General features: G+C 40.1%; 1 protein-coding gene across 2 annotated transcripts; it reads left to right on the top strand.

Annotated features, from left to right (window-relative positions):
* Positions 1–6562: 6562 nt before the first annotated feature.
* Positions 6563–20957, top strand: vsig10.L (V-set and immunoglobulin domain containing 10 L homeolog). 2 transcript variants are annotated; one of them, XM_041567914.1, is made up of 10 exons: positions 6563–6711; positions 6793–6909; positions 13428–13697; positions 14033–14341; positions 14593–14871; positions 15623–15916; positions 16659–16769; positions 18826–18838; positions 19336–19508; positions 20460–20957. In XM_041567914.1, exons 2-10 carry the CDS (start codon positions 6846–6848, stop codon positions 20528–20530), a joined length of 1584 nt encoding a protein of 527 aa, XP_041423848.1. In that variant the 5' UTR covers positions 6563–6711; positions 6793–6845; the 3' UTR covers positions 20531–20957. The 2 variants fall into 2 exon arrangements, with proteins under 2 accessions (XP_041423848.1, XP_041423851.1); XM_041567917.1 differs by lacking the exons at positions 18826–18838; positions 20460–20957 and having other exon boundaries at positions 6703–6909.
* The last annotated feature ends 932 nt before the right edge of the window (positions 20958–21889 follow it).

The following is a 21889-nucleotide window of genomic DNA, read 5'->3' as shown; positions in this document are numbered from 1 at the left end:
ACAGATAATGCAGCAAGTCTGCTGCTCAGACATCAGCAGTGCTAGAAGCACAATATAGCTTTACTCCAGTGCTTCAATGTGTCTCCAGCTAATATAGCTTTACTCCAGTGCTGCAATGTGTCTCCAGCTAATATAGCTTTACTCCAGTGCTGCAATGTGTCTCCAGCTAATATAGCTTTACTCCAGTGCTGCAATGTGTCTCCAGCTAATATAGCTTTACTCCAGTGCTGCAATGTGTCTCCAGCTAATATAGCTTTACTCCAGTGCTGCAATGTGTCTCCAGCTGGCCCTTAGCAAAGGAGCTGACCTCTGCTTACTTTGCTATTATACCCCATTGAATGTTTACAAAAAAGAAGAGTATACCAACCTGTTACACGTACCTCTGTACTGACATTTAAAATAGCCCATGGGATTTAAGGTTTACAACATCCTAAACAAACCCAGCATTACAAATAGAAGAGGTGCTGGAATAAATGAGGAGAAATGGCTTAGAGAAAGGGTTGAACAATAGACAATATAGAAAGTACTAGAGAGGAGTATAGAGTACTATTGTCAGATATATGCTGACACAAGCCCTTGCTGGTTATTTCATTGCAAATCTTTGGGGCAATTTCCAGGTGTTTTTGGGTAAGTCAAAAGCACAGTTTATAACATGCCCAAAGGTAACATAAAGGGACAGGAGATATAACTGGAAAGAGAGGAAGGGAGGAGGAAATGTAACAGAAGAGTGAAAAAAAGGATAAAGTAGAAATTATGAGAGAAATGAATTATGGTACATATTTGACATCTGTGCTTCATCAGTAATTACAGGGCTTGACTTTATGGTTAATGATGATTGGTCAAAGAGCAACTAATGCAATCACAAAAGAAGTCAGTGGGGCTCATTTATAAACACTGGGCAAATTTGTATCTGGGCAGTAACCTATAGCAACCAATCAGTGATTTGCTTTTTTCAGCCAACTGCAGGCTGAGCACTGAAAGCAATCATCTGATTGGTTGCCATGGGTTACTGCCCAGGATCAAATCAAATTTGCCAACTGTTGATAAGTAACCCCCACTGTATGTGAAGGAGAAAAGTGTAGAATGGAGTGCAATGACCTGCGTTCCTCCTGGGCAGGACTGTGATGAGGTGATGAGTCCAGAAAAGCTCCATGAACTTACATGTCTGAACGACACACACCCGAGCGGAATGGTAGGGGCAACAACTAAATCTGCTGTACTGACAGAGAAAAATGTCTTACCTTCTTCTGCCATACTGTATTTTGTTTTTTTGTTTTCTGGGGTTTCATCTTTTTTTTTTTTTTTGCACTGAATCCTCAACAAAAAACTGAACAGATAGTCAAGCAAAAATATAAAGCATTTAGTATAATGGTCTCTGCAATAAGAACTAGGAACGTGTTCTCGTTTACATTAACCCCAGAAGGCAATTTTATGGTCCATACTCCACTGTAAAGGTGCTAATCCACAAATCACATTGTGATGGAGGAGCCATATCAGAACTAGGGCTTCATCTCCTTATTTTATACAGTCCATTCTGCATTTTTGGTCTGGTGGAGGTTCTACACATCTACGTACTGAAGAGGATTCATACACTCAGATAGGGGGCTTTACATTAACATTTAGCTCTGAGGGCAAAGCATCATAACTGATATTATAACCCAAGGAAGCACCCTAATCCTGCTATGGATCTATCCATTTGTTTTAATGGAGAAATGCTTGAATTCTACTAATGGCCTTATTAGCAGTTTCCAATAATACTGATGACAGGGCATTTGGGTTTCCATCTCAAAAATGGTGAATAGCAAATGCATCCAAAGTGCCTTAAGTCTTTTTACCTCATACAGGCTGCCTTTCTATGCAGTCTGCCTACTTTTATGTTTAATTTCTTTTTTGTTCAATCAGTCAGGCTACACCAGAATTGCACCCCCCGGCCCCTAGGCTCACGCTTCCCCTGCCCAAAGTTAGTTTCTGCCCTGGGATGCAGATATGTTGAGAAGCAGGGCGCCATCAGGGGGGGACAGGGGGTCCGAAGTCCCGACGCAGCGAAAAGACCCAAAGTCACGAAAACAGCCGAAATTGAAGTCCTGAAGCGGCGAAAAGACCCGAAGTCACGAAAGGAGGCGAAGTTGAAGTCCTGAAGCCTTGAGTTCAATTCTACTGAACACCAGTTTGTGTTTTGTTTTGTTTTTAATCCCCTGGCCACCAATGTATTATTTTAATATTCTATAGGCCCCTGCCACTAATGTTGTTTTTTTTTTTAACTTATAAAGGGGGCCCTGACCATCAATAGCTTTTTATAACTTGTGTGGGGGGGGGGGTTACTTTTTTAGGCGCTGATGTCTGTGTGGTCTTTTAACTGTGATGTGGAGTGGGTGGGATATGGGGTGGGGCTTGGGCGTGAGGGGGGCGGGGCCCGGGCGGGCCCAAAAAAATTTTGTTGTACGGGGCCCCGTGATTTCTAATGGTGGTCCTGTTGAGAAGCCATACATTCAAGTCTAGGTTCCTAGAAACAGGAGAGTTGTTATGGATTTGTTTCTGTAAATGAAAGTGTGCAGCAGAATGTGCTAATTATAGAGGGTGACTTCCACTCTGTGGAGAATGGCAGTATTGCAGGTCTCACCTCGTTTTTATTGCCTACATTAATGAATGTTCAGTTTTTTAACCTTTTTTAAATAGAGAGCTGCCCAAACTATAGCCTGTAATGAATGTGTGGTCCAACCAATGCCTTACACAGAGCTGCTAGACTTTAATAAACCTTATTGCAGACTCTAATTAGTACACTTCTCATACTGTGGCCTAACCAAAGCTTTATACATACTGTATATTTATATTTCATTCTCTGCCATTTTAACACATACTGAGATTTTCAAGAAATGTTTTTACTTGCATCTAAACTGATAGTACTAAAAAAGCAACCCACACAATGCAAAAGGTAACAACAGGTAGGGGGTTATTAATCAAAATCTGAAAATTTCTCATTATTTTCTGAAAGCTACCAAAACTGCACATGTTTCTCCCTTATTTATCAATACATTTCCTGTGCGGGAAAAAAGAAGATCTTAAAAAAACTCAGATTTTTACTGATATTTGCCAAAAAACAACTAAGGGGGTTATTTATTAAAGTCAGAAAAAAATCAAAAATGTGTGCTTTTTTTTTTTTTTTTACTATAAAATCCGAATTTTTAGTGGGAAAAAAAAATCTATTTTTTTCGGGATTTATTATACCAGAGGATGGAAAAAGTCCAAATCTAAAAACCCGGCATCTCAGACCTGCCGAGGTTGCATATAAGTCAATGGGAGAAGTCCTAAAGATTTCTTGATCTGCACTGGGTTTTGTGCAATAATCTGATTTCATGGTTTTTAGGCAAAAATCAGAAAAAAATCTGAGTTTTCAGGTGTAAAATCAAAAAAATTTGTATGATTAGTTTTTTCACAATTTTTTCCTGCGCAGGAAATTTTTGGGAAAATGTATTGATAAATAAGAGGGAAAACCCATGCGGATTTGGTCGGAGTAGCTTTCAGAAAATAATGAGATAAATATTGGTTTATTTAGTGCTTACATGATTTTCTAGTAGATTTAAGATGTACAGAAAGGTCTATTATTTGGGAAAACCCCAGGTCCAAAACATTCTGGATAACAGGTCCCATACCTGTATGATAAATCCTTGATCATTAATATCCTGCTTCATACTGCCTGAACTAAAGAGACTTTGTGATGTATTCCCATTGTGGATTTTTCTACATTTTGTAGAACTTGGATTAAAATGGATTGTATGGGGATTTTATATCATAGGTCCACACAAAATAGTCCATAATGTGGAAGTGGAAAGAATCTACTTCAAGATTAGAAAAGCCTATTGGGGTGGTTCACCTACAAACACTTTTTTTCAGTTCAGTTGGTTTCAGATTGTTCCCAGAAATAATGACTTTTTCCAATACTTTCTATTTTCCATTTGTGACCATTTATCTAATATTGAAGTTTAAGTTTCATTTTCCACCATCTAAAGCAGCTCTGAGAGGGAGGTCGCCGACTCTGTAACTGTTTTAAATTGATACATTTAGTTGATACATTTGTTATCTTTGTCCCTGCTGAGCAGAATCCCTGAGTTTCATTAAAGTCAGCTAATAGAATTGATACAATAGTTGCTAATATTCCACAGACACTGTAGCGAAACATATCCACTAATTGTAGCAAATTGTAACATAATCTGCTCCTGGATCACTGAGCTGCCAGTATGAGACACTAGAAACACCAACTTTAAACTTACATTTTGGGAAAATGGTAAAAAATAAAAGAAGGAAAGCAATTGAAAAAGTCTTTGTTTAGGGTGAACAATCTGAAAACAAATGAATTGAAAAAAAGTGTTTGGAAGCTGAACAACCCCTTTAAGTTAAGTTTTAGTATGTTATAGAATTGCTAATTGTAAGCAACTTATCAATTGCTCTTCATTATTTATTTTGTGTATATATATATATATATATATATATATATATATATATATATATATATATATATATTTTTTTTTTTTTTATTATTTGTCTTTTTCATCTGACTCTTTCCAGCTTTCAAATAGAGGTCACTGACCCCATCTCAAAAACAAATCCTCTGTAAGGCTATAAATGTATTGTTACTTTTTATTAAATATGATTCTATTCAGACCCTCTTTTTATTCAGCAGCTTTTCAGTTTGAAATTCCAACAATCTGGTTGTTAGGGTCCAAATTCGCCTAGCAACCATGCATTGATTTGAATAAGAGACTGGAATATGAATAGGAGAGGGCCTAGTGTCGGGAGGAACACTAGTGCAGAGAGTGCAATTGCGCTCTCTCTCACTAGTAAAGCAGAATTTCCTGTTTAAAAAAATGTAAATTTGGCTCTTAAAGGTACGGCTTTTAGCTGCCCCTGGAAACCTATCTGGCGCTACAGGGGCTCCAGGGCTCATCTGAGATCCTGCTTCTCCCTTTCCCTCCCAGTAGCTCATTACAAGAGGATACTGCAGAATTTCATTAAGTTATTCTGTGGTAATGGGAAATTCTGTGGCTTTTCAGGTAGGCAACATACTTCTCATTAGGTACTAAACAGAATTAAGTCTTTTTTTTTTTTAATAATTAATAAATAATAAGGCGTAAAGACTCCACAATGGATAATAAGCAAAAAATAAATTGATTGCATTCTCATTTAAAACAATTGTATTTTGCCTGTGCGTTTCTGATCAAATGACAGATCTATAATAAGTTCTGTAAGCACTCACCACACAATGCATACTTTATAAAGAGGTAGTTGACCCAATATCCCCTTTTTCTTCAGCTGAAATTGAACTTTAGCCAAACAATTAGGAGAACCAGTGCACATGCAATATAATATATACTCTTGGCCAACTTGGTATGTCCAGCAACCCCCTTAACAATGGACTGTGTTTTGAAAATGTTGGGACTTTTTGCACACACCCCACATGTATCAGCTTCAGCTTTTTGCATTTGATTGCTCTATGGCAGTGATCCCCAACCAGTAGCTCGTGAGCAACATGTTGCTCTCCAACCCCTTGGATGTTGCTTCCAGTGGCCTCAAAGCAGGAGCTTATTTTTGCATTCCAGGCTTGGAGGCAAGTTTTGGTTGTATAAAAAGTATAGTGCCAAGTAGAGCCTTCTGTAAACTGCCAGTCCGCATAGGGGCTGCCAAATAACCAATCACAGCCCTTATTTGGCACCCCAAGGGACTTTTTCATTTTTTTTGTGTTGCTCCCCAACTCTTTTTACAGTTGGATGTGACTCATGAGTAAAAAAAGTTGGGGACCCCTGCTCTATGGTATATCTGTATAGGGATGACATTATGCTATTGTATCTGATACTAATAATACTTATAAAAGATCTCACTTTATCCAAGCGTATTTGTTACTGTTCTGTGACATTAGACTAGCGTTGGCTCTTGGTATGGAACTGGCACCCAGGGAAAGATATTTGCTTTACTAGTGGGGTTAGGCTATACTACAACATACAAGGATGTTATGTTAAAAAAAAACAGTTTCAAAGTTTTCAGCAGGTCTAGTAACTCAGATGCCTCTATTGTGGGTAATCATTTGAGTGTAAAGATATTTGCTTTACTAGTGGGGTGAGGCTATACTACAAGATAGTAACAGAATGTTATGTTAAAAAAAAACAGTTTCAAAGTTTTCAGCAGGTCTAGTAACCCAGAGCAACCAATCAGATGCTTGCTTTCAAATACACGACCTGTGCCTTACAGCGTTGGGCTGGTGCCTGGGGGGCCCCCACCCCAGTCACATGAGGGGCCACAGAGCTCCCCACTCAACAGCAATACTTTATTTTCTACCTTATCTACTCCCCCCCCCCAAAAATCTTCTGTGGATGCCCATGGCCCCTGGTGAAGGGCAAATCTGTACCATTCTGCTTCATGGAACAATTTGCAAATCATTATTATTCATTTGTTTTTTTAGACTTTTTTTCCCTGCACATTATTGTGCAATTTTGGGGCTACTTCTGAAGCGCCTCTAGTCTAGTTTTGGGCAGTTTTGTAGGCGCAGTGTGAGGCGAGTTTCCCGTCAGCGCTAGAGAACTGGCTGCCTTACCTGCCACACAAGGGAGGGGTTTAGCTCTAACAAACCCGGAAGGAACAATAGGCTGCGTTTGGAAGAGAAGCGCTTGAGGGAGAGACAGGGACCTGTTCCCGTCAGTCAGGAGCGGCGGATTTTATGCTGTAAGGGCGGCAGCGCGGGACTCTCTCTCTCACACTCACAGTATGAACGAGCCCCTTCTCTAACTTTCCTACTTCCTCTAGTTTCACGTTGCCTTAACGCTGAGCAGCAGAAAGTGACGGCGAGAGGAGGCGCAATGTGGACGCGCCGGTGGATACAGTTTCTCGTCCTGTGTCTCCACTTGTGGGTGACGGTGGAAGGTAAGTGTCTTACAGTTGCTCTCATTAGTTTCAGCCACTGACAGGACAAGCAAATGTCCGCGCCCATATCAGTAATACACGTCTCGTGCTCTCACTTCATGTCTGGATCCGACGTTTCCCGGTTGCGTGACTGAGGCTGGTCAGTGGCCGGGTCTGTGAGGTCACTTCCTGTCCAGGTTGTAGAGAGAGAGGCTACAGGTGGATAGAGACATAACCCTGGACATACCCTTCCCCTCTACTCACAACTGTTACAACTTCTTCACAAGCGTTTCAAATGGAATCTTACTGTCTTTCCTCGAAGGTTACACATTGCTATTATATATAGAACACAGGCTATACCTTCCTTAAAGGAATAGTTCAGTGTAAAAATAAAAACTAGGTAAATAGGCTGTGTAAAATAAAAAATGTTTCTAGTATAGTTAGTTAGCCAAAAATGTAATGTATAAAGGCTGGAGTGACTGGATGTCTAACATAATAGCCAGAACACTACTTCCTGCTTTGCAGCTCTATAACTCTTGTTACATTCAGCGACTTGAAGGGGCGCCACATGGGACATAACTGTTCAGTGAGTTTGCAATTGATCCTCAGCATTCAGCTCAGATTCAAAAGCAACAGATATGACCCATGTGCCCCCCCTCAAGTCTCTGATTGGTTACTGCCTGGTAACCAGGGTAACCAGTCAGTGTAAACCAAGAGAGCTGAAAAGCAGGAAGTTGGGCTATGTTCTGTTTTGTTAGACATCCAGTCACTCCAGTCTTTATACATTGCATTTTTGGCTAACTAACTATATTAGAAACATGTTTTATTTTGCACAGCCTATCTATGTACCCAGTTTTTATTTTTACACTGAACAATTCCTTTAAGGCGTGGCTCCTCCTCTAAAAAGATTTGTTATATGGGTTAAAAACCAACACCTGTTTTTCTAGTTCTTATCAGGTCCTGGATCTGCCTGTATCTGACTCTTCTACATCTTGAGATTATCAGTCACTTGTTTTTCACTTGCCTCTTCACTACTGACACTGCTAAACACCTTCTACAGCCAGTGTCGGACTGGGACACCAGGGGCCCACCAAGTAATCTTAGAGCAGGGGCCCACCAAGTAATCTTAGAGCAGGGGCCCACTCTCACTACTATTATTCTTCCTCTCCTCACTCAACCTCTATTCTCCTAGTCTCTTTTCTTTATATAACCTATCATTCCATCTATTTAGCCACTTTGTTCTCATTGTAATAGGGAATGGCCATGAAATAGGCCAAATGTCTAGCAGCATGAAGAGCCACTGACGCCTGGGCCCACCGGGACATTTCCTGATATGCCGGCAGGCCAGTCCGACAGGCCAGTCCGACAGTGTGCGCCTATGATTTCTGGTGCCAAGGTGCCTGCACAAATTATCACCCACTTTTGCAAGTGTTGCACAAGTTGCAACAGACTCCATAATGAGTCAGGGCTCTTATATCAAACATTTGTAGGTCAAAATACTAGAGTGATATTTAGGAAAGAAAGCGATTGCATCTTCGGGTGTTGGCATTTCGGCCTTTGTTAGAAATCAAATATGCAATGTAAGTGTCACTTTTGACAAATGACACATTTGTAATGCACAGTTCCTATTAACTAGCAGAATGGAAGAATGTAAAAAATATGCAACATGTCATGCAGGGCCGCCTTAGTAATGGGGCCCATACTACTTGGTTAACAGAGGCCAATACTACTTAGTTAGCAGGGCCCCAACTGGAAAAAAAACCTTACACCTAAAGGGGAACTTTAAGTTTTTTTACTGATAAATTTGATAAAGAGGCCCACAAAACACAGAAACTGCTTATATATCCATCACAGTTACCTGTTTCTTCAAAAAGTATGAATAAATGCCATTTCTATGCTGAAATCCAGCAGTTTAACAGTTCTTCACTTTCTGCATCACTTGAAATCCTGGCAGAGAAGGAGGGACTAAACACGGACGTTACAAATTGTAACAACTTCTCCACAGCTTACAGACAGCATGCAGGAACTACATAACCCACAATGCATTGCACTCTGATGTTCCATTCCTTATTGAAATCACTTGTGCAGGGAATTGTGGGGTTTGGAGGATGCAGGCTGAGGACAGATGGCTGTTGATACAAAGTAACAGTAGTCAGCCAGCTCAGCAAAGTAATCAGGCAGATCAGCAGGGGGCTAGGCTTAGGGTTCTGTCAGAAACCATTAAAAATCATTAAAAGTCTGTATATTTTTTAAATGCTGTATATTGCAAAGTTGCTTGAATTTATGTTTACTTTTAGCTTAAGTTATGTTTTTGTGGAGTTCCCCTTTAAGCTGGCCATATATTATAAGTTCTGCGTGTTGGTGAACCTTGCCAAACAGTAAGCCCATCTTGAGGAGAGCAATATCGGGCTCATCTGATAATTTGAGCCTTGAATCAAAATCAGATCATAACTGACACTGTGCCAGATGTCTGATGGAGGACTTCATCAATTTGCAGATGTGGCTTCAATTCAATGGGAATATCAAGCCTGCTTGATCGAGATATCAACAGTGTCAGCCCATCAGAGGGCCCCATACATGGACAGATAAGGTGCAGAATTGGTTTGAAGAGGCCGAATTGGGGGATATAAACCTTTGTTTTTTACTTTCCGCCATACCACCAGACTTTAAAATTGAAGAAATTGTGTTTTTTTTAATACCTTTCAGATCACATTTCTGTACATTAGGCAGTAACTGATCTTGCTCCTCCCGTTTGGAGCACTTCCGGTTCACGGCTATGCCCTGAACTCAGCTGGTGCCACCGGCACTGTCTTCTTGCAACTGGACATCCACTGAGAGAAGGACCTGCCATGCAGATGTGGGTGACACTATTGAGGACTTATTTTGGGTCTGCGGCACTCGCACTTGGGTACTTCTCTCCAATGCAGTTCTCCGCCTGCCCAGCTTTTCCTTCAGTGTGTATTGTGTGCCTGCTGTTGCCATTTCTTTTTATAACCCCTGTATCCAGTCATATATTGTTAATTTACATCAGTATCAAGTTTTGCAATGTGCAGGCTGGGAACAGAGCCACAGGTGGGAAGGTGGGAGGGGCTTTCACTGCTACTGTAGGGTTCCATCTGTCAGTCACTTCCTGTGAGAGTATGAAGAGGCACTCCCACCAGTGATGTGTAGGCCGGCCCGATACCCATGGGACCAGCAGGTTTACCCACAGGTCGGGCGGGTTTGGGCCAACTCCTGCACAAAATGTTCAGGTTGCGGACGGGTCTGGGTCGATCTTTTCTCTTGCTCTACCCGCCCATGACCTAGCAGTTCCAGCGCTGTAATGTATAGACTTCCGCCCACCCCTTTCGTGACGTCACTGCGGGGCGGGCCTAAAAAAATAGGGCAGCAGCGGGCCAGGTGCGGTTTAGGAGGGGCAGGTTAGGGTCAGGTGCGGGTTGAGAAATTCTCGACCCGCACATCACTAACTCCCACCCGTCATTTCAGCCTAGACAGAAGAGAGAACATCTCTGTGTAGCTCCAATATTATGACAGTTTTAGGAGGTAAATTGCTTTCAAAACTTTTTTTTTTTCTGCATCATTACACATTTTGAGGACGGATGATTACTGTACCTGAATATGAAGGTTAGATAAAATGTCTCCTTTAAATGTTGAGGTTTTGTTTGTTTTCACATCATCACTTAAATGCTTGGCGGAGTCCATGGCTGTTGAGTATAAGTGAAACATCCTGTCAGGTTGGGAAATTACATCCCCTGACTTTGATATAGGCATAATGAGCAGGCCCGGATTTGTTGTGAGGCCACAAAGGCCCAGGCCTAGGGCATTGAAATTTTAGGGACGGCACGCCACCCAGCCTCATTAGGAATTGCAGAGCTTCACAGTGCAATGGCGCATGTGCGCGCAGGGGGTTGGAATGATAGGAATGAATAGAATGTGGGTGAGGTTTCTGTTTTAAACGCTCATCTCACATTTTGATAAATCTACCCCTTAATAACTATATAGGAAGTAGACCATGTGATTGTTGGGGGGCCTAGGCCACAGTGTCTGCTTCCTCTATAGCTTGAGAGAAATCCCTTATCCCTGGCCGCTATCTGGGTTGCAAGGGGTGATGGCAAGGGGATGGAGTAAGTGGGCAGAGAGGTTGTCGAGGGAGGCTGGTAGGAGCTGCATTGCGGGCCAGGCCTGTCTGAATAATTTTTTCAGGGCGGACCGGTACACTGTAGTTAGGTCACTGGTTCTGTTAACTTTTTTTACCTATAATTTTACCAGAGGTGCCCCAACTTTTGAACACAAGTATTCTGGTATACAAATCAGTACCCGCAGCATGAGCAAATGTTGCCCAATCGAGTATCAGGTTTATCAGGTTGGGGAACTTTGTGTAAACTCTGACTTCCAAAACAAAGTAAAAAAGGCATTTCTAGTTTTTATTCTGCTGACGCATTTCATTTGACAGAGAAGTTCCTTAAAATGCCACTGCCACTTCCTATTGAATTTAATGTGAACTATTTGTATATGCAAGTACTGATGGTTCCCAGTCTGAAAATTTGCCAGCCAACAACAGCTGCACCAGTACCTGCATTATCATGTGGTTTGCCTTCAGAGGAAAGTGCCTGGGCTAAGTTTTGACACCTCTGCTCCACCTTGTAGGTAATACAGTTTTTATATCGTTACCATGTAAAATAATGACATGTATTTCCTTTATTCATTTCTTGTGTCTTCATTGAGTTATACTTTTTTTATTATTATTATTATTATTATTATTAATAAATTAGACTGATGAAATATTTTTCTTTTACTTATCCATTATGACATTGATCCTATTCAAAGGTCAGTCATTTTACCTGATTTGTGGATCTCAAGATTCTTGAGTGGCCCCATGACTTTTTTCCCCGCCAGCAGCAAAACTTCACCTGGTTGCTACAGGTGACTTAATTGGGCAAAGTCTGAATTGTTATCACATTCACACCATGCTGGCATCTTATTTCGCAATATGCTGTACAAGCAAAGAGCAGAGAATATATCAAATGGTTCATTTTCCTCATATATATGCATTGTAATAATAAATAAATAAATACAGATAAAGCATGGCTAGTACAGAAAGTGCCATCAAATGGAAGACAATATTATTCTAATTCTAATACAATTCTAAGTAAAGGTGGCGATAAACTGAGAGATCCTCTCATTTGGAGTTGTCGCCAAACAAGCAGATCTCTCCCCGATATGAGGTGGGCGATATCGGGCTGATCCAATCGTGGACCCTAGCAGCTTTTATCGGCCCTTGTATGGCCACCTTAACTTTCCAATCTACAGTACAGTAAAAGAAGTAAAATTAAAGGGGTTGTTCACCTTTCAAACATTTTTTTCAGTTATTGGAAAATACTTTTCCAATAGCTTTCCATTTCCTTTAATTTTTTTACAGTTTTTCCAAAATCTAAGTTTAAAGTTTAATGTTCCTGACCTGTCTCTGGTTTCAGTCTGGTAGCTCACTAATTGAGGTGCAGATTACAATTCGCTACATTCCTCATACATTTCTCTGCAGTATATGTGGAATATTAGCAACTATTGTATCCGTTATAACAGCTGCCTTTAATGAAACTCGAGGATGCTGCTCAGCAGGGCCAAAAATAAGAAATGTATCAACTAAATGTATCCATTTAGAACCATTTACAGAGTCCGTGATCCTCCCCCCCCCAGAGCTACTTCAGAAAGACATAAAAAGGTGAAAAATTAAACTTTATACTTCAATATTAGAAAAACTGACACAAATACAAAAGTGATTGAAGAAAGTATTGGAAATTTATGAAAAATAAGGAGAAGTATTTGAACAGTGCAAACAGAATACAAAGAGCTAATGAATTTGGTAGGACTTGGGCCAGTGAAATTTGGCACAAAAAGTAGGCATTTTTGTTCTGAAAGCTGCCAGTTTCAGCACTGACAGTCAGACGCAGTCCTGGTTAGTGCATACTCTTAAAGGAACAGTTCAGTGTGAAAATAAAAACTGTGTAAATAGATAGACTGTGCAAAATAAAAAATGTTTCTGATATAGTTAGTTAGCCAAAAATGTAATATATAAAGGCTGGAGTGAACAGATGTCTAATAAAACAGCCAGAATCCAACTTCCTGCTTTTCAGCTCTATAACTCTGAGTTAGTCAGCGACTTGAAGGGGGGCCACATGGTACATTTCTGTTCAGTGAGTTTGTAATTGATCCTCAGCATTCAGCTCAGATTCAAAAGCAACAGATATGACCCATGTGGCCCCCCCTCAAGTCTCTGATATTAGAAACATTTTTTATTTTGCACAGCCTATCTACTTACCCAGTTTTTATTTTTACACTGTACAATTCCTTTAAGAGGGGGCTTAAGAGAGCGATTCTCCTCCTCATTGTTTTAGGTCTTGCTGGTGGCTGGTGAGACCTCGACAGACACCTGCCATAAATATTTTTCTCTGAGGTGATCCTCACAACCTGCAATTTTTTTTATTAATAATTATTAATAACACATATTTTCTGGTACATAAAACAGTCTTTGTGCTTTACAGGTTATCTAGGAGTCTTCAGGGGTGATGTGAATGAAACAATCACTTTGTCTTGTAACAACGTCACAGAACTTACAGCATGGTTTAAAGACAACAACTCTGGAGTAGTACTAGCTTGTGACGGTGATAACTCATCAGATGGCCGCTTCTCTAGAATTAATGGGTCTTCCCTTGTGATAACAATGCTGCAGATACAGGATGAAGGGAACTACTCATGTAGTAAATGCTCGGAGGATAAAAGCTCTCAGGCCTATATACAACTCAAGGTTTCTAGTAAGTATACATTCAGCACAGTCCTGCAATTAACGCCTGCCATAGGAAGGGAGGTAGTACAGGTCCCACTGCACCTTGTGTTCATATCTAGCTTGCGCGTCTGAAGACCTGCATCTGTGGCTAGGGTGCAAAGTAGAAAAACAGATGGATGTTTGTGCCAGGTTTTTGCACTTTTCACACTTTGTGGAATGTAAATGAGGCCTAAAATCTTAAACTGAACATCCATTTTGCTCCAGAATTGCACCAGTGTTTACACCATATGGTCCATTGTCTGTATGATTGATAACTTTTTACTGCTGTTCTATTAATTTATCTCACAACCTTTAAAATTACAGGTGGACCATATAATGTGCTTGCTGACATCTCTCCTACCAGAACTCTACCAAATGGTACAATTTACACCTCCGTGGGCTCTAATCTCTCCTTTGGATGCTCCAGCAACTCTTACCCAGCACCAGATCTAGAGATTGTGCTGCAAAGAACAGATGCAAATCCAGAACCATTTCCCTCCATTAAAGGGGACAACTCCCTTCAGTTTAATTTAATCAATGTTGCTTCTAATTACCAAGGAAACTATACATGTTCAGCAGTGAATCCTCTCTCTGGTCGAAAGTTGAACTCTACCCGTCAGCTTTTAGTTTACCGTAAGTAGCACACATTTCTATAGACCCGTAGTTTTCAGACATTTCCAAAGCTACCCCTTTCAGATTCAGGCTTTGGCCAGTAAAGATTGCACCTGCTGTTGTGCTGGATATTTACATTGTTAAACAGTAACACACAGCACACCAGCTGGGTAATCCCAAACTGGAGTAGATGTGCACTGTGAGCTATATTACATATTATAGAAAGCTATAATAACACTTTCATGGCTATTTATGCTTTATTTCTCACACAGGTCCACCAATTACTCCAATCAAATGCTATGCAAATAATTCACTGGGATTCTCTAAGATGCTCCTCTCATGCAGTTGGCCAGGAGGATACCCAGATCCATTACTGCAGTGGGAACAAGATGGCAAAATTATAGCAAATGAAAGTTTTGCTGCCAACACTAAAGACACATTGGTGACATACCTTAACAGTTCCAGTCTGAGAGTCCGTCAGCAGTTTCAGTGCAGTGGCAAACATCTCTCAACCAAAGAAAACAACATGAAGACATGTCAGATTCAAATAGGTAGGCTGAAGACACAGAAGGGTCATTAATAAACACTAGGCAAATTTTCACCTGGGTAATTGGTTGCTATGTATTACTGCCCAGATGCAAATTTGGCCAGTGTTTTTAAATGAGCCCCAGTGAATGTATTGTTTGCAACTGTTCTGTATATGTAGTATGTAAATACTTTATCACAATCCAAAAACATTCCCAATTTTTCTCATTGAAAAAAGTTTCTTGTGGTTTTTCAGTCTTATGTATTTACTGTTTCTCTGCCTGTTTTCTTATTGAGTTGTACAGGGTTGTTATAAGCTGCAGTTGAATAGATTTACTACATAAAATGAAAGCCCAGTAACAGGCATTATGCACTTCAGATGCAATGCAGTAGCTTTAACAATTTTTGATGTGCGGGGCAATGTCGTTCTACTGACTTTTCCATTCGCAAATGTGCAGAGAGTGGGTTCAGAAATAGGACAATATGTTACAATGGCTACAGTTGATGTTGAGTCAGGGAGAGGCTGACCAGAGGCAGAAGACACGGTAAGCTTATCTAAAGTTAATAAGAGAGGGAAAACATCATGGATAAGGATAGACCTGTCTTCCTTTGCTGTCCAAATGTTATTCCCACTCCATAAGATACGTTACAGTATATAGTACTGAAGTTGGAAACTGCACCTTTGTGAGGGGAATGGAAGGTGTAAGGCATGGTATAACTGAGAAATCTCTTATTCTTTAGAAATCCATGTGACTCATTCATCATTTTATGTTCCAGATCTTCCTTTGCTGGAATCTCAGCCAATGCGGACCTGTTTCACAGGGGAGAACGTGACCCTATCCTGTTCTGTGTCTGGTGCTGTTCCATCTGCTACAATTACTTGGTTGCGTAACATAAGCGACCCTGAATCTGACATACAGCCTGGAAAAAAATACCTAATCTCCCAGAAGGATTCTCTTTCTTACCTTACTATATTGAACTGTTCCCATGAAGAGGATGAGGGATACTATACTTGCAAAGCAGAGAATGTCTTGGGCATAAAAGAGATTAATGTATGGTTGACAGTGAATAGTAAGTAGTGTGAAGAATTTTCTTTTATATAAGCAAAAAAATGTACTGTTGAAATACTGTATAATTTACTTCACGTAAATTTACTGGCATATGTGGGACCATTAATGTGTTAACTGGCCTCCAAACACCCAAATCATATGTGAAGTTCTGTCGCTTCTTCTTGTAGCTGGATGATTGATAGGTTCCATTATATTACCAGATAGAGTCCTGCAGCGGGTCGGGTACCCGCAGGTTACCCGCAAAAAAAGTGGAATGAGGGGAGGATTTTCAGGTGCGGGTATACCCTTGGGTCGGGTTAAGGGTCTCATCTAAATTTCTTATCTTAAGTAATATTGTCTATATCCTACTCCTTTTAAAGTTTTACAAAAGTTGTTTCCGTCCCTGCCCACCTTTGATGACATCACTTTCGGTTTGCAGCACCATCACTTCCTGTTTGACGGAGGTCGGCGGGTTGGGGATAAGGCAGTTGCGGGTCGGGTAGCGGATCAAAGTGGGTAAAAATGCGGGTTGCGGTTCGGGTCGCGGGCTGCGGGTTCGAGTCAGGTCCGGGTCTTAGAAATTGGTTTCACACAGGACTCTATTATAAGCTGAAAAACCCTCTAGTCCAATTTTGCAACAAAGAAAAGAAGGAAATCTAAAAACACCCAGCTACAAGTCTAAAAATCGCTTCCTGTGACATTGGCCTAAATATACAGTATCCCGATCATAGTTGATGAAAATTCTTTTTGTGTTCTCTCCTTAGAGCCGCATAATATTGTTGGACTGGTGACTGCTTTGCTGCTTCTGTTTTTGCTGGTGGTGGCCATTATCACAGGCACTGTTTTGTACTGTGATCCTCAGATATATCTGAAAGGTATGGGACAGATCTCTGACAATCTGAGTAAAAAAACATTGAGATTTGCTACTGATAAAAGTCAATAGAACTTACAAAGTACTATGGAAAATATCCCTTCAGAGACAAGTAGAAGCTTTTTAAGCCAATAACTGTGCCTATTATTATATTTATAAAGCACCAACACATTCCTCATCACTGTACATTAAATAGTACTACATACAAAAAAAACTACAAGTATAAGAGTTAAAGGGGACCGTGCCCAAAAGAGCTTCCAATCTAAAGGAAGAGGGGACATGAGACACAAGATGTGGGGACAGGCATGATCAGGAAACAATAAGGTAAGAGGTGTGCAAATGAGCAATGCACATACCAAAGCTGTTATAGGCTAGATTAGGGTAAATTTTGTCTAACAAAATGTATTTTAAGAGATTGTTTAAAGGCAGGGAGATTGGGAGAAAGCCATAGAGAATGTCGGAGGGAATTCCAGAAAAGAGGTGCAGCCCTAGCAAAGTCTTGAATGAAGTTATGTTATGTTATGAGAGGTAATGATAGAGGTGTTGAGGATTAGATCAGTGCGTCCCGCGCCAGGGCCTGCCCCCCTCTAGTTACGTTGCTGATTTTGGCCAACCAGTCCCTGAAATTCACCTTTCAATCTCTTGCACCCAGCTGCTCTCTGTCATCCCTGCTGCAGGATAATACCTGTTATTGTTACTTGCAGGCAATGTGCAATTTGGTATTTGTACAGCTAATGGTCCTTCTCTTTTCACTTCAGAACATGTTATGAAAAGAGCTATTTGTTATTTGCTGCATGTAGAACATTAATAGGTTAGGACCTAGTGTAGGGAAGGCATAAGGCAACTAACTAGGTGCAGCATGTTGCTTTATGTTGAGAGGCAAATAAAGAAATAGGGAAGTTTTTGTTTTACTTCTCTAATGAATAACTGGACTAAAAGCTCTGTGAATACAGATTAACATAAAAAATGAATATCCATATGTTTTTCAGTAACGGGTGAACACATTAAATATACATTGCCTAGGCTTTAGTTTTCCTTGGAGGATTTTGAGATACTAGTGCAGTGTGTTGTATACTTGCAAAACAAGAGTTTATCCAATTTTATATTGAGCCCACTGACATGCATCACGCATTATTATCTACAAAATGCTCAAGCAATAGCAAAAAATCTCTGAGCAAGAAGAAATGCCATTTGCAATGCACCCTGATAATCTGTAAAAACTCAGTACTTTTATTCCTGAACTTATTGCATTTATTTAATGTGTAAGAAAGTAACACAGGACCAGCAAACCAACATGTGGTAACATGCAGGTACAAATGGGTATCTGTATGTCGCATATAAACCGGCTGGTAAATAGGTCAGTGTTTTCTGGGCATTTCTGTTCTGTCACCATAATATATTCCCTAGAGTAATTATATCCTGTGTTAAATGGATCATAAAAGTCATTGAGGCAACTTTGCTCTCATGCATGGATCATGCGTTTACTAAAGCAAGATTTCTCAGATAGTGAGGCTTCTGGTCTTCTGACAGATTGCCCTATCCATGCTATGGATTATAGAATCTATTGCGTTAAATTAGAAGTGTCTCAGCAACGTAGAATCCCAGATTTCTGGGAAACTGAAAGCTGCCTGTATACTGAAGTCACCAGTATTTGCCTTTAAAGGGTTTGTTCACCTTCCAAATACTTTTTTCAGTTAAGTTGTTTTCAGATTTTCAATTGCCGGCGGGATGGCACTCAAAGTGATTCGTTTTCCAAGACGACTCCAGCAAACAAAGAGCACCAAGTGCCATCCTGCCGGGAATTTGCATTCTAGCTGGCGGGAAGGCAATTCGGGGAGATTAGTCGCTCCGAAGAAGAGGGACTAATCTCCCTGAATCTGACCGTGTGTCTCTGTCCTTAAAGGCAGGGATTGGAAGCATCTACAGTAGTTTTCAACCCTTAACTATAGCTCACATCAATCCCAATAATTTACAGTGTAGCTGTATAAAACACAACAATATCTTGTTAACTAATTTTTATTTGTTCTTGCTTTTCTGCTCCTCTCTTCTTTGATTGTCAGCAAATCCCTTTAGGTGAGTATAAATATTAAAGCGCAAAAAGAAACTACAAGTAATTGTCAAGGTTTAGAAAAAGGTAGCAAGTTGGGGGATGGCACCGAGGCTAGCATTGGTTTTTTTTCCCCCTATTGGATTATTGAGTTAGGGTAAAATCTATTTGTCTGCCTGTCTAGCTATATCTATCTAGAAAATGAAGCTCATTGGTGGGGTGGGGGCAGGGTTTGGAGTGACTGGAATGTACAGATTTATGCAGTGCTAATGGATTAAATTATATTCATAATTGATGGTGCAGGTGGCAAGAAGGAATCCACTGACACTTGAGGAAAACAGGTTTTAGCATCAGCATAGAAAGGGATTGCTTTACTTAAAGCTAGTTAGATAAACAACATCTTTGTTTTCACATACAGTAGTTCAGTGTTGGTGTGCGCTGGTATTCTGCATCTAATTTATTTGAAAGGCATCTTCAAAGCCAATAACATTATGCTCATACAGAGTTGGTTTATTAACCCTAGATCTGGAGCCACTGATGTCTTGGTCTTGGTGGACTCTGAAGATGAAGAGAATGAAGAAGTTTTTGATACTGCTGAAAGTGTGCAGTACACAGACATAGTTCCCAACGTTCCTCCTCCTGCTGCAAATGGACATCTAAGCAAGCACGAAGTCATGTTCCATCGTCCCCCTGAAAGTAAGTACTACTCATGACTAAACTAGCCATGTAGCTGTGCATACCTCACAGGGGATGGGTATTGTTATTTCATTTGCATGCAAAACTAATTAATTCTGAGTAGATTTTTTGTTACCATAATAACGTTATGTGCATAGCAATGATATAATGCATTAATTGACTGGAAGCCAGAGTTGTGGCTTATGGATGGGGCCTAGCTGTGAACTTTGTCTCTTATCTGCTAATGCAGCTGGGTTATAAAGTAAGGACCCCACATACCAGCTGCATTTCATGGAACCAAGACCTCCAAGTAGCTGTAGAGTCTACTGGCTATCATGTTCAGCACAGTAGTTGAAGGGAGAGAAATATATTTGTGCAATGATGGGTGGTAAAAATCAAATAAAAATAGGATAAAAATGTATTTCCAAAAGTGCATTTATGTCAGCATTACCATTGTTCAGATATTTCCATGGGTTTTGCACCCTCCCCTCTTACACACTCGGGCCACTCTCAAGGATTTACAAAGGGAACTGTATTCAAGGGCCCTTTCAAATTCAAGGGCAGCATAAACGTACATAACTTGTGTAACTTATGTTCAAGCAATGCCAATTTAGAACAGTGTGACAGACTAATGTGTAAGGTTTAAACTTAGGGCAAACTCCACTGAATTGTATTATAAGTACAGAATAAGCAATATAAAGAAATCTGCCTGGAAGAAGGATCAATAAAAGCAAGTGCTTTTAGATAGAAGGAGCAGGTATCACTGTTTGTGACTCAACTGAAGCAATAGGGCGTCCTGTTCTTACCACCTGTTTAATTTTTCTGACTTCTTGCTTAATCGTTGTATCTATATTACAGAAGCAAGTTTTTCTACTCATTTGTACAAAATCGAGGCATGGCAGCTAATAGTTTCTGCACTATGACATGTGACCTTCTTTGTAGTTATCAGTCTCTGTGTTGCTGTGTGTCCAGGTACCAGCTCTGATCTGTTCAGCGAGGTTTCAGATGACACCGGAGAAGAGAATCAAAACGAAGAGATTTAATATTGAAGATCTGTTCCATAACAGGCGGGATTCAGCCTACTCTCTAGTGTACATGTTCCTTACAATGACAAAAAACTTGAGTTTTGTATGCTTTCCCCACTATAATCTTTGCTTTGTTTCACTGATCCAGGAATCACCTCCAGCTCTTGGAGTCTTCACACTAGCAGAGGGAGTAGCAATGCACTGCTGGAGATCCGAGAGGTTGCTAGGCTGGCTAACCACTCAGATATCTTTTTATTACCTCCTAAGGAGGATGATTGAGCTAATTTTATTGCTAATCTGAATGTATTGTGGTCATGCCTAGGAGCTGTGCTTCTAGGAATTTAACATTTTTTAGATCTTGTCTTGGGCCACTTTTTTATTCTGCTATTCTGTTTTAAACCTTTTTTAATTATACTGCAAAGTAAACAAAATCTGTTTGTGTTGCTTTCTATACTGTGTCCCTGCAACTCCTAAAATCCCTCTATAGATAGAGATGTAGTTTGACCGCATCAAAAGGAACACTATTTGACTGTGACTGCACTGATACATTTCATTGGTTTGCAGTAGAAATGCCTTTTCTCTTCTGACTGTTGCGGGCAAACAGCTCAATAATGCAATGCACTGGCATAAATTGAATATTTGGCATTTATGCAAATAATGAAGTTCAGAAAAAATGTGATGCTACAGTATATTTTTTACATTATTATTATTTATTAATTTGTGCATTATAATTATATGTAGAGTTTAACTTTGCCACCCAAGTGCCTGTCTATTGCAGAGGCATGCTTCCTCCAGGTTGTTTTTTTTAGAAATACAATTAGCAGAACTTCTCTTCCCTGTATCGGTGAGCTGCTGATGGAAGCATTTCCATAATGCACTTTCTGCATGCATTATCATTTGCAGAAAGCATTTTTATTTAAAATAGAGCTCATTAAAAAGGAAAAAAACTTCCCTTTTTCAGATGGGCTCATTTAGTTAGGTTTATAGAAAATTAAATATATATATTTATATATATATATATATATATATATATATATATATATATATATATATATGTATATATTTTTTTTTTTACACAGACAGGATTCCTCAGAATTAGAGGGAACCATAAGAGTCTGCCTCGTAGGAGCCATTTCTCCACTCCCTTGTCATTCAGCCTTTTTTCCAGACAGTATGTGCAGCACTCACCATGGAAAGCACAGGACTGCAAGTCCCAGAATCCATCACCTTGACACTGAAGAATGTGAGGTGACTGTTCACTTAAGAGATTTGGAGGAAATAGTTCCTTTGAAAGCCCAATATTTTTTTCTATAACAAGCAGAGGCATAATAACTCCTCCAAACCGCTGCTTGGGGAAGAGCACAGGAGCACCAAGGG

The sequence above is a fragment of the Xenopus laevis genome, chromosome 1L, assembly GCF_017654675.1.
Source record: "Xenopus laevis strain J_2021 chromosome 1L, Xenopus_laevis_v10.1, whole genome shotgun sequence".
Taxonomy (NCBI): Eukaryota; Metazoa; Chordata; class Amphibia; order Anura; family Pipidae; genus Xenopus; species Xenopus laevis.
This window is presented reverse-complemented; position numbering and strand designations above follow the sequence as displayed.